Source organism: Suricata suricatta, unplaced genomic scaffold, assembly GCF_006229205.1.
Source record: "Suricata suricatta isolate VVHF042 unplaced genomic scaffold, meerkat_22Aug2017_6uvM2_HiC HiC_scaffold_21, whole genome shotgun sequence".
Taxonomy (NCBI): domain Eukaryota; kingdom Metazoa; phylum Chordata; class Mammalia; order Carnivora; family Herpestidae; genus Suricata; species Suricata suricatta.
Genome location: NW_021865992.1, coordinates 399,595 through 412,565, shown reverse-complemented (window position 1 = coordinate 412,565; position 12,971 = coordinate 399,595). Strand labels below are relative to the sequence as shown.

Below are 12,971 nucleotides of genomic sequence, written 5' to 3'. Positions count from 1 at the left end.
ATTCCTCCTACTGGGGGTGGGGGACTAGCCCTGGGGTTCCCTTGCTTCTTGATGCCTTTTGGGAAAGCACACACGGGTACCATGGCCGATAAAGTGACCTCAGGAGCAGTGCTCCAGACCACAAAGCTGGATGGTGAGAACCATGCTGCTCTTTGCACAACTTATCTCCTTATACAGGGAAAAACAGGACGTGATAATCAGGGAGGTGAGTGATCAGGGTGGACCTGGCACTCAGAGGGGCTCAATGAACCAATGAATATCACTGAATCCATGAACAAAGCTGCTGGGGGAACCTGTGCCCAGGGGCAGCCTGGTTTCTAGTCTGTCTCTACGACCAGCCCCAGAGCCTTCACTGCCCCTCCTGCCCCTCCAAATGTCACCTTCTGAGACTACGAGTGACGTCAGGGAAACCTCTTGAATCAGGTGGGCAAGTTCAAAGCCTGACCCATAGCTACCTGCTATGCCTCAGACTGGATGCTGGAACTGGACAACAAGAGGTCAAGCCACAGTTGAGAATAACTGGACCGAGTTCTTGTCCATGGCGGGGCAGGTGATAAAACAGTGTTTCTAGGGATTAATACATGGCGGTCCGTGTTTATTCCACATCCAATCACAGCAAATCTTCCACACCCAGACCACAGCCAGGCTAAGTGCCACATGACTACGAGTGGCTGGAAGAAACAGGAAACCATCTGCTCTGGTGTGCACAGTGGCTCTGGGCAGAAAGCACTGCTGCCTCACTGGCCGACTCAGAAGTAGGGAGGCCACATTCCCATTTCCAGGCCTTAGGGACATCTCTAAAGGGCAGTCGCCGTTTGGAGCTTCCAAAATCCCAGGTGCCTCTCTGGAAGCCAAGCCCTGTCCAACAAGTCATTGTGAGTTCAGGCTCTGCCAGAAGCTTCAGTATCTGGGGCTAATGTCCAACAAAGCAGCTTGGGAGCTGCAAAGGGACCTTACACTGGGTCCCAGGGCAGCTCTGAGGGCCCCAGGTCTTTAGGGCCGACGATCCTTTCTGCGGAGTTTGTGTCCCACCTGAGACCCCCGCTGGGCAGCTTTGACCAGGCCTTTGAACTGTCCCTGCAGCTTCACCTTCTTCCTGCAGGGACAAGGAACAGAAAGAAGGGTCACATCTCCCTGCAGACGGGTGGTCTCCCTTCCCATAATGTTGACCAATGGCTCCCCCAGCATTAGTGGGAACTGGGGAGAAAGGGCGCTCCCAGGCGGTGGACAGCATGTGATCTGGGCATATGCACTATCCTGCTTAAGAGAGCAGTTCAAGTCAATAATACATATGGGCACCAACTACAGGAAAGTGCGCATTAAAAAGTAAAAATTAAAAAAACTGGGAGACATTTGAGCAATTAAGTTGAGAGTTTACTGAGAATAAGGCCCTCCCCTCTCTGGAGCACTGAGCTTCCCACCCCCACTGTCCCAGCCCGACCGCGCACAATACAATACCGTACCTTCGGTTGAGCTTAGTTCTGTTGAGAGGGATGTAGGCGTAGGGGTCGAGCCGACCTTTCTTCTTTATGTCACCCTTTGCTTTCTGCTCAGCCAGAGAGAGAGTCAGCTAGGAGTATGGGGTTCCCCTTCCTCCCTGCCCCTGACTTAACAGACCCCATGTCCTCCCCTTTACTCTGTGCCCTGGTGGTGCCAAAGGGCTCCTGTGGCTCTGGATGCCAACCAACAAAGGTATGGACTTTAAATGCTAACAAGACCTCAGTGTGCCCCTCAGTGTGGCCTGAGTCTGGCTCCACAAAGGTGGCTCTCCAGAAGGGTGATGAGCACAGCTGCCCTCATCCCATCCCTGAGGGTCTGTCCCTCCCCACGACTCTTACCTTGGCCTTGTATTCGGCCCCAGGTATAGCCTTCTTGGCCACAGGGCGATGGATACCAGAGCCTCCAGCTAGAGGGGGAGCACAGAGACCGTGAATCAGGCAAATCCACAGCAGCCTCCTCCTCGTAGAAGGCAGTGGGTACTTTCTCTTTACAGAGCCAGCAAGGAGCAGAGAAATCAAGGCTAGTAATAGCTGTTCCCTACCAGCCAAGGACAAAGATCTTCCTCGAGAAGGGACTGTCCAGTGGCTTGACAGTTAAGACCAGTGGGCTCCTCAGACGACTTGTAGCCAAACAGACCTACCAATGACCTGGGAGGACATACACCTTCTCCACTAACATGAACCATCCCAGTCTTCAAAGCTAAATCTGTTCCATTTGTTCTAGGAGAAAAGAACACAGGCTTTGAAGTCAGACCCAGGTTCAACTCCCTGATCTACCACTACCAGCTCTAACCTCAGCAAGTCTCCTAATTTCTGGAACCTTTAAGCTCGTCTGTAAAATGACATACTTCAGGCTTGATCTCGTTCAGGCTTCACAACAACACTGGGAAAGAAAGGCAGCTCCTGTCCCATTGTACAGACATGAAAACTGTAGTTACAGAAATCCAGGTGCTTCCAAGGTCGCTTGTTATTTCCAGTACAGATTTCAACATGCTCATGGATGATGACTCAGGAGGAGGACTCTTTTTTCTTTTAAAAGATGATCTGGATGAATCCCATTTTTTTTTTTTTTTAAACAGATGAGAAACTAGAACCTCAGAGAGTCAGCAGGATTGGGCCAAGTTAGCCACAGAGCTAAGAGCAAGCAGTCTTGAACCCAGGCCTCCTCTACACTGTCTGGGTCTGGACCACAGCACCTCAGAGCAGAACAGGTAAACTAGGCCCTGGCCTGTGGGGCCACAGAGGGAGGAGCCATAAGCCCTCTAGCTGGGTTAGGGGCCTTAAGGCTCTGAGAATATACCTGCTCCTGGCAACAGAGCCTGTGCTTTTTTTTTTTTTTATTTTTAAGAGAGACAGAGAGAGCACAAGCACACATGCACACGATGCATGAGCAAAGGAGAAGGGCAGAGGGAGAGAGAGACTCTGAAGCAGGCTCCACGCTCAGCACAGAGCCTGACACAGGGCTCTATCCCATGACCCTGGGATCATGACCTGAGCTGAAATCAAGAGTCGGATGTTTAACCAACTGAGCTGCCCAGGATCCCCTGGGATTGGGGACTGTCTAGAGGAGACCCTGTACCTCCAGATGGGGTAGGGACTCTGCTACAGGGGCTGCCCTCAGGGGAAGGAGGCAGAGGGGAGTAACAGAGGCCTCCCCTGGCATTTGGCAGCCACACTGGTGCCTTTAGCAGCTGCTCTAGGGAAAGGAACACTTTAGGGGGCCAGAGTCAAATGTATCGGGGAATCCCCTGGGCAGGCCCAATACTGACCCTCCCAGCCGCCACCCTCAACACAGGCTACAGTGGTCTCCTAAACCCAGCCTGACTCAGGGCTGGACAGGAGAGACAGAAACCTCCCAGGAAAGGGGTGGTCTGGAAGACTCATGGAAGGTGAGTGGGATGGTGGGGCTCAGGGGCTCTCTGGAAGGGCTGGGGCTCCATGCACAGATCTCCCCGGGCTCTTCTTCATCCCAGACACTCTCAGCCCCCAGTCCAGTCTTGGGTGACATATCAGCCAGTCTCTGCTGGTGCTGACTTGACTGCAATCGGGCCATGCACTCCTGGGGCTCTGCCTGCCACTGCCCTGTCCGATGCAGGGGACAGGCAACACTGCATCCCAAGAGGAAAGAGTGGAAGCCTCACCTTGGTACTGAGGGGGCATCTCCAGCTCCTCATCGTCAGCAGCCTCTTTCTGTTGCTTGAGCTTCTGGTGTTTCTTCTATAAAGTGGTGCACAAAGTTCATTAACAAGGGTACACAATCATCCTCGTTAATGTTCGTAGTGAAAGCAATTGCAAACTGTGTTAGCAGGAAAGGTCCTCTGCCAAGCATTCAATCCCCCACTTACAGGTGGGAACACCAAGGCTCAGAGAGGGTACAAACTATCCAAGGTTACATGGCCAGGCAGCGCAGAAGTACGTTCCAGCCCAGGCCAGGACGGCAATCTCTCCTGCCGGCTTCACACAGAACTCCTGTCCCAGGGCAACACGTGCCTGTGTGACTGCAGCTTAGCTGGTGCAACACTCCTATTCAGAGGGGACCTCCTGCATCAGGGTCCTCTCAGACCCTCAGCTACCATCTGACCCCATAACTCTCTGATCTTTTATGTCTGGTTTTCACGCGGAATTCTGCTTGGGTGCAATGCCCTGATAACCAGGTAGCTCCTTGGCCCGGAGGGCATTTGGCCAGGGATAGGGCATTTGTGAACAAGACATTAATGAGAGCAGTAACTGGGGGACGGTCACCAGGTACTATACTTGTGCACTTTCCGCATCCAGTCTCATCAAGCCAACCCAATAATTCCACAAGATTTATAGAAGAGGAACTGAGTTTGAAAGGTTAGACAGGCCAAGATGGGACCCCAGGGCCTGCATCTGCACTACTAATATCATATCCCTAAGCAGCTGTCCCCCAACGGGGACACCCCAGAAGGCTGGATAGGCTGGCCATGGCCTGAGAGACAGAGAGGGAAGACACGCTCCAAGACACCCTAGAAGTGCTGTTGGCTGGGCTTGGAAGGGACAGTGAGGGGCTGGGCCCGCATCACCCTCGCCGGTTCAGGGGGGCAGGTACCTCCATCCTAGGAGGTACCAAGGTTAAGTCCTTGGGCTCAGGAGGCTGGAAGGCCATGGTTTAAATCCCATTTGCACCTAACAACCCCTGTGAACTTGGCCAGGCTACTTACTTGCTATAAGCCTCCTCTGGAAATAGGGATGACAGAGTCCCCGTTTCCTGTAAGGATTAGACGAGGTGACACATGGGCCCCTCGCACTCCTAAATGGCCCCATGCAGGAACCTGCCCCTTGGAACACACAGGCCAGCTGTTGCCTTTGCAGCCTGCATAACACGTGCCCTCGGTGGAGACACAAAGGGCTCTCTCTCTTCCTTCAGCTGGACAACCCAGCTGGCATGGAAGCGTCAGGTGTCTCCCATGCCCCGCGGAGCAGTCAGCCATTACGCTACACCCTGTACATGCACACCACATCTCCTGGACTGCCTGCTATGCACAGCTTCAAGGCTCTCCTGTGCATTTAGGAAGCAGACCGGGGGTGGGGGGTGGGGTGTGTGTGTGTGTGTGTGTTGGGAGAGAGGTGGCTGAGAAGCTGTCCACCCCAAGCTTTGCCCTGAGATCACAGCCCCCCAGCAGAGGAAGTACTCACATTCCTTCCACCCATGTCTTCCGTCAGGTCAGCCATCTCTTCATCCTCCCCTGGAACCAAACGAAAGGCCTGTGAGCACACAGGGAGCACCCCTCATTTCCCAAAGCCCACGCCAACTTCCCCTTGCCTCCTCCTGGCTCAGTAGGCTGACTGAACTGGCAACTCCAGAAAACCTGCATCCTTCTGTGGGAGACAAGACCCCTGAACACCGACTGCCCTTTTATCTTTCCCATCCCAGGCCCCAGGGACAAGAGCCCCTCAAGGAAGTGGTGATCCTACTCCTGAGACAAATACAGCGTTTTTCAAGACCCTAAGAAAGCCCTGGGTTTCCTGAGGACTCAGGCGTGCCCCAGCCCCACATACATTCTGCTCTGCCAAGAGGACAGCCTCATTCTCCTGCCTGAGAATGCTTTTTTTTGTTTTTTGCCCTATATGTGCTGAGCACTGTGTGGGCATAAGCCAAAGAAGTACGAATCAACAAAATGCACAGGCAACCAGAGTAAAAATAGATCAAACAGACTATCTCAAAATTTTAAAACTTCTGTGCGTCAGGGGACACATCAACGGACTGAAAAAGCACTCAACAGAATGAATGAGAGAATGGGTTTTCAAATCATACAGATGATAAAGGATTAAGCAGACTACGTAAAGACCTCCCACACACTCAACAACACACAGCAAATATCTCAATAAAAAATGGGCAAAGTGCCTGCGTAGACAAAGGGAATTCTGAATGAACACTGCAGATACTATGCTGAGTGAAACATGCCGGTCACAGACAGACACACACTCAATCATTCCACTTACATGAGGCACCTAAATGGATATTCAAACTCAGATTTTTAGAGACAGATTCTGGAATGGTGGTTGTCAGGGGCTGGGGTGGGGGTAACAGTTGTTGTTTAATGGGTGCAGACCTTCAGTTTAATACGTGAAAAGAGTTCTGGACGTTGGTTATACAACAACGTGAACGTACTTACCACTAGTCCACTGCAAGCTTCAGGATGGTTAATGCGGTTTTACGTTGCGTGCATTTTACATCACAATTTCTTTAAAAAGCTACCTGTGTGTGTGTGTGTGTGTGTGTGTGTGTGTGTGTGTGTATACATACATATATATATATATATATATATATATATATATAAAAGAAAAGTATGAAACAGACCAATTGGAGGGAAGACAAACTCAAGCAAAGTCAACCGACAAGCAAATAATGCCAGGAGACAACACAGGACTAAGGGTCGTAGCCTGGGCAGTGGCCAAGCTTGTGGGGAGTGCTGGGGGATGGTGCCGGAAAGCTGGGGGCCAACGAAAGGCCACAGAAAAACACCTGGGTTGGATCTTTAAGAGCAGAGAGGTGGATGGGGTGTCTGGGTAGCTCAGTCGGTTAAGCTTCTGACTTTGGCTCAGGTCATGATCTCGTGGTTTGTGAATTTGAGCCCCGTGTCAGGCTCTGTGCTGACAGCTCAGAGCCTGGAATCGACTTCCAATTCTGAGTCTCTCTGTCTCTCAAAAATAAATTATTTTTTAAAAAGTGGAGAAGCAGAAAGAAAAGGAGAGGTGTTCTCAGCAACAAGGACATATGGGCCAAGAAGGGAGCAAGAAGCCTGGAAAGTATAAAGTGACAAGAGGGGACAGTGCTGTGACCAGATCAGGAAACAGTGTGGTCACCTTTACACCAAGCATGTACATAGCTGTTCTGGTTACTCATTTCATCTACAACCATCTGAAGTAGGTATCGGTATTACGTCCATTTCGGTGTGAGGAAATTAAGGCACTGAGAGGTTAACTGTCCACAGTCACACAGCTGGTAAGCTGGGGGCAGGGGACACAGCGAGAATGCTGGTTAGGAGGTTGCAGTGAGTCAAGGGCCCAAGGATCATGGCAATGGGGAAAAAAAAAAAAAGAGAGAGAGAGAGAGAGAGAGAAAGGCAGATACATTTTAAAGACAGAGGCTTTTTGATCTAACAGATGACATGGGAGAGAGGGAGCAGGAAAGACTCCACAGGACTCGGAGACTTCACACACAGTGGCATAGTGGTTCCTGGACAACAGGAGATAACGCAGTCAGGAAGGGGGCTGCTACCCCTAAACCCCGAAAGTCTGGGGCTACCTCTAAATGAGCTTGGGGCCTCAGCCAAATTTACATTAAAAAGAAAAAAAAAAAAAAAGGAGAGGAGGGAAGGAAAGATACAGAACAAAGAGAGGTCAACAAAGTGCATCACACACGGTCAAGAGGAAGTACAGCATTTTGAAAGTTCTGTTTGAATTATGTACATATTGTACAGATGGCTAGGTTGCATGAAAAGCTGTCTCAATGTGGTCAAAAAAGTTTGAGAAATTCAAAAAGTTTGAGGAAGTTGCCTTAGATACAAGCCCCTCGTTATCTGTATTTACCTACACTTCCCCAACAAGTGGTCACAGAACAAATGCGCGAATAAACGAACGAGTGAATGAATGACCGAGTGAGTGCAGCCCTGCTCGCGCCAGAAGCAGCCGCGCCCCTGGAATGGACGGCGGTCCCACCTTTAGTGCCTTCCTCGTCTTCTGTCTTGGCCGTGGCAGCATCGTCCTCCTCCTCCCGGATGATCAGGCGGCCATCAGCGCTCACCTTGAAGCCATGGTCCTTCTTCTTGCCCCGGCCGGGCCCAGGCTGGGTAGCTGGAGTGGGAGTCAGACAGTGAGGAGAGAGGCCAGTCCTAACCCACCCACAGCCCCATCCAAACCAACGAGCCCAGGTCTGGGCTCCAGATGGGTGCCTGCAACACACTGATGTCCACTGTGGCAGTGAGAGGTGCCCCCCAGGCTCTAACCCCTGATCTTGGCAGCAAGGCTGGACTCATGTGCCAGCCACTTTTTGCCTACCTAGGACTCGCTGGGCCACCTTAGGGTCCAGGAAGTTGAGGGGCTCATCCCCGCCACCCTCCTTCAGCCACGCCTGGCTTCTCTGTCGGGCCAGCTTCCGGCGCTCCTTGGCCTGGCTCCTTTCCTCCTCCTCCTCCGCATCCTCATCCTCCGAGTCGGCCAAAATCTCCTCGATGCTAAGTGCAGAGAACTCCCAAGTTAGGGTGTTCCCAGGAGAGGCAGGGGCAGCTGGGTATAACCCGGTCAGGCTGTGGGTCAAAGACCAGGTTCCCAGGACCCCCATCCCACACCTTACCTGTCACCTTTGCCCTGGGCAGGTTCCTCTCCTTCCTCCTCCTCCTCTTCCACAGCAGCCTCGTTCAGAGCACGGTGCCTCTTGGCTCGGGCCTCAGCTTTCCGAATGTTTACCAGGACTTTGTGGTACTCCTCAGGCAGTAGCCCCTTCACCAGCTCAAACCTGAGGGATGAGGGGCTGATTAGGTGCACTGGCCAGAGAGTGCTATGCAGAGGAGGGTTCCAGCCATGGGGGAGGGACCCAGCCCCTTCTCTGCGGGCTCCCTGCTGATATGGGAAGCCCCTCAACTCCTCCCCTGCTCCCCATCAATCCACAGCACAGACCCGAACTTGCGGATGAACTTGGTGAACAGATTCCGAAGCTTTGTGCGGAAGTGCCGCCGCATGTCGTCCGAGAGCTTCCCGATGGCTTCCATCTGGTGGGCAGAGCACCGAGGTTTCAGGGATGCCCTCTACCCTGTCTGCCCTCTCACTATGGTGCAGACCAGGTAAGCCGGACCAACAGGCCCAGCTAAGGGGTGAGGGTCAGAGCAGCCCGGCCCACCCCTCGGTCCAATGGTGCTTCCACAACCTGGGCAGCCCTCCACCTTCCCCCTAAACCCTCCTTTGTGACAATCCATGACTACCCTACCAAGGTTATAGCTTTACAGTCTTCTGAAAGTAGCTGACACCTAACCTGCATTACCTCACTGAGTCCTTAGAACAACCCCATGAGGCAGATACTGTTATCACTCTCAGTTTACAGATGAGGAAACTGAGGCACAGAGAGTTGAGTGGCTGCTACACAGCCAGAGATAGCAGTCAGCCCAGGTCCAGGTCTATCTAGTTCCACCGCCCATACTTTGTCTTAACATCACCAGGTTTCACTTGAACCCTGCATTGGCCTCGGGCCAGACTATTCTCACACCTTCATCAGGCCTGGCTGGGGCTCACGTGTGGGCGGCAGATCTCACTATCTGCAGTGTCTCTAGATAGGGCTGGAGGCACAGGGCCCCATCGATCCTTTAAAAGGCCTTTATAGGGGCGCCTGGGTGGCTCAGTCGGTTAAGCGTCCGGCTTCGGCTCAGGTCATGATCTCATGGTTCATGGGTTCGAGCCCCGCGTCGGGCTCTGTGCTGACTGCTAGCTCACAGCCTAGAGCCTGTTTCAGATTCTGTGTCTCCCTCTCTCTCTGATCCTTCCCTGCTCGTGCTGTCTCTCAAAAATAAATAAAACGCCTTTATAGAGGCACCTGGGAGGCTCAGTCTAAGGTACAGGTCCTAATCTCGTGGTTCGTGGAATGGAGCACTTCTTCGGTCTCTGCCCTGACAGCATACAGCCTGCTTGGGATTTTCTCTCTCCCTCTCTTTCAAAATAAGTAAACACTGAAAAAGATAAAGGAAGGCAGGCAGGCTCTTAACAATTCTCAGAACCCTATGACAAACTACTCCTCTAGCCCTTCTCATCTTTGTATCTTTGGTCCCCAGTTGGGCTGCAGGCTGGGGAGGGCAGGGGCAGGCTACCTTGACCCCCATCTGCCCTTTCTTGCCTTGACCCGAGTCCAGATACAAAGACAAAAGGCAAGATGGACCCAGAGGTCTGACTTGACACAACCCAGCAGGACGTGAAAAAGCGATACAGTGGATGTAGCTGGCAGGTGGTCTGGGGGACAGAGCCAGCCAACAGTACACCCGTGCCCAGCTGAGGGATCAGGAACCCAGTACCAGAGGGCTCTTTGGGCCATTCTGTAGCCCAGCAGGGGTGTCCAGAGGAGCTTCCTCAAACCCAGAAGGGCAAAATGCAAGAGGGTTAAAAGAAAGCAAGATGCAGGGCTCTGCTGGGGGAGTGCCCCGAGGGCCAGTCCTGAGATTTGGCTTCGGGCCCCAGAGCTACTCTCACTAACACTGTGACCTGGGGAAAGCTCTGGCCTCAGTTTCTCCATCTGCAAACCAAGGAGCCTGCTTACGGACCATTGCCCTGCAAAACCCTTGCTTCTGCGGAAGGGAAGAGGGAGTCACAAGAGGCAGCCTGGGCACCATGCACCTTCCTCACCCCCACCGGATGGGCATTACCCCACCAGTCCTTTCCAGAGCTCCTGCATGACCTTCTGAGAGACAAGATAGTGTGCAGCTAGACCGATGTTTGGAACCTGCTGGCCTCAACACTCACGGGTCCATGCTGGCAGGCCAGAGGCCATACTGCCAACCGCTGGGGGCCGGGGGGACACTTACTACCAGCTGCACGTGCTTGGCCAGGTGCGCCACATCCATGACAACTACTGCCACCTTGATGAAGCCCAGCGCCGATTTGACCACATCACGGGTACGGGAAGCCAAGAGCAGGCACACGTTCTCCAGAAGCTGCTCTACTGTGCTGGTCCCCATGAGACCTGGGGTCACCAGAGGGCCACTGTCAGAGACACCCACAACCCCCTCAGGACCCAACACCCCTGGCCGGTCACATGCATAGGAGCTAACATCTAGGGGACTTCCGTGTGCCCAGACGGTCCTAGTCACTCTCCCTAGAGTAAAGCCATCCTGTGAGAAGGTAGTTTTTCTCACCTATTTTAGAGCTAAGAAACTGAAGTTCTAAAAGGTTCATAAACTTGCTCAATGTCTGGCACGAATGGTAAGAATCAGAACCAGGACCAACACCCAGGCATGAGACCCGAGCTCCTCCGATCCACGCTGCCAGTGGGATGCAGGTGGGCAGGGAAGATGACACAGGCAGCGGAGGAGACATGTGGCAGCCAGGCTTGCCTTTGACTCTCTCCCTCCCCCGAGGAAGGAAGGTGGTAGCGCTCCCATTCTGGTAGTGACTCTGTCCTGACCTTCTGGGCATTTTCCTATCCCCAGGGTTCCCCAGGCCTTCAAGAGAGCAGCAGTCACCTTTAAACTCAAACAGGAGGTGAGTCAGGGCCAGGATGCTGCAGCTGACCATGGTCACAGCGCCCACAAGGCCAGGGTAAACCAGGATGAGGTAGCGTTGCAGGGCCTCTGGAAGGCAAGATAACAATAATCACATCCGGGCAGAGTCACTCTGTGTGTTGCACACTGGGCCCCTCAAGGAGGGGATTCCGGCCAGAGAGGTGCAGCCTGCCCAGGTCCGCAGCCAACGGTTTGGAGGGGTGCCTCCCAGAGGCCCGTGAGCCGAGCACCCACCCCAGTTCTGGGTCACCCATGCCTCACCTTCTGGGTTTGGGCCAAACCGAAGGAAAGCATGGCCCATCTCCACCAGCAGGGCAAAAGCACTCTTCCGAGCACCCACTGACACCTCCTTGGTACACAGGATCACCTGCCCAGACACCCCCTTGAGTGCATACTCCGGAGCTGGCCACCATGGATTTGGTTGGTGGCCTGAAGCAGAAAGGGGGCAGATCGGGGCACCCAAGCTCCCAGGCAGAGAACTGAGGCCACCCAACCCCAATATTGTTCTCCCCTGATCCTGACAAGAAGTGTGACAAGTGTGACAAGAAGCCACACTTCAAGGAACTCCTCAAAACACACACATCCCTCCTGCACCCCTCACCTCCGGGACGAGGGTGCTGATGAACTCCTCGTGCTCCGCTGAGAGTTTCTTCACAATATGTATGAGGCACTTCAAACGGGGCTGCGGGGCAGTGGGGAACAACAGTTAGGACCCCTCAATGCCACCTGGCTCTGAAGGCCCTGTCTATGGTGGTCCCCTCCCGGCGTCACCCATCCTCCTGTGGGCAGAGCACAGATGCTGTGGAGGCCACCCATCCTCCTGCAGGCAGAGCGTGGAGGCCTCACCCTCTTGGCAGGCGAGGAAGTGCTCCGCAGCGAGTCCAGCAGGGTCTTCTTCAGGTCGTCCAGGTGGCTCTCCACGAAGCGGGCCCCGGGGCCCTGGGGGCTCGCACACACCTCCTCCAGCACTCGGTAGGCCTTCTTCTGTATTCCATGAGCCTTGCTCTGGGAGGGTGTATGGTGGTCAGGGATGGGTGAGCAAGGGAGGTTTGAGGGTTCTCCACACATCCTCCCCCAACACCCCAACACACGTACACACCGCTGTCCAATAACAGTCACAGAGCAGCCACCGTTAACTGTGACCAGCATGGGGGATCTCAGAACCCAAGCCCATCCCTGGAGCTCAAGAGGTCTGAGGAGAGCGCCGGCTGAGCATGGACGGTGAGAGGCTGCCTGTGTGTCAGGCAGACGATGCTGCAGTGACAGAAGCCGCCCCCAGCCCTGCAATCCATTCCGCTCATTGGCCTCAGGTAACGCTCATCCAGTGGGGAAAACTCGCTGTGCCCGGACTGCACCAAGGCCTGGGCACCCGCTCATCTTTCCACCTTCTCGCCCTGACTCCCTGCTATCGCAAAGGAGCAGTTATTCCCCCAGGACCCCTCTCCTGAGCTGAAGTGGTCCTGCTCTGGACTTCTGTATCTGTCTACAGGGTCCAGATGAGAAGACAGGTCCTGCCCTTCCAAAGGGTCCCCATATCCCCCAAGTGTGGCCATGCGGGACTCCAGCCTGCACGGCTCACCTCTAGGTAGGGCCGGATGGTAGAGTACAGCTTGCTGATGGCAGCTTCATCCGCATGAGGAGCCAAGGCCACGACCAGGTCCAAGACGGACAATCTGCTCAGAGCAAGAGACCAAAAAAGGGCTTAGCGGGGCTGGAGAAGGGTACAGACTATCAGCGTCTTATATCTACT

General features: G+C 53.8%; 1 protein-coding gene across 1 annotated transcript in view; it reads right to left on the bottom strand.

Moving 5' to 3' along the window:
* Positions 1 to 564: 564 nt before the first annotated feature.
* The window catches only part of LOC115284793 (RRP12-like protein), a 30,461-nt gene continuing 18,054 nt past the window's right edge, over positions 565 to 12,971 (bottom strand). Inside the window, exons 20-34 of the mRNA XM_029931274.1 lie at positions 12,801 to 12,894; positions 12,068 to 12,226; positions 11,823 to 11,903; positions 11,483 to 11,588; positions 11,183 to 11,290; positions 10,526 to 10,683; positions 8,640 to 8,731; positions 8,317 to 8,478; positions 8,022 to 8,197; positions 7,683 to 7,817; positions 5,157 to 5,206; positions 3,641 to 3,716; positions 1,839 to 1,906; positions 1,464 to 1,546; positions 565 to 1,096 (exon numbers count right to left, since the gene is read on the bottom strand). Coding sequence (XP_029787134.1) covers positions 994 to 1,096; positions 1,464 to 1,546; positions 1,839 to 1,906; positions 3,641 to 3,716; positions 5,157 to 5,206; positions 7,683 to 7,817; positions 8,022 to 8,197; positions 8,317 to 8,478; positions 8,640 to 8,731; positions 10,526 to 10,683; positions 11,183 to 11,290; positions 11,483 to 11,588; positions 11,823 to 11,903; positions 12,068 to 12,226; positions 12,801 to 12,894 — 1,651 coding nt within the window. The 3' untranslated portion in view covers positions 565 to 993. The remainder of the gene's footprint in view (positions 1,097 to 1,463; positions 1,547 to 1,838; positions 1,907 to 3,640; positions 3,717 to 5,156; positions 5,207 to 7,682; positions 7,818 to 8,021; positions 8,198 to 8,316; positions 8,479 to 8,639; positions 8,732 to 10,525; positions 10,684 to 11,182; positions 11,291 to 11,482; positions 11,589 to 11,822; positions 11,904 to 12,067; positions 12,227 to 12,800; positions 12,895 to 12,971) is intronic.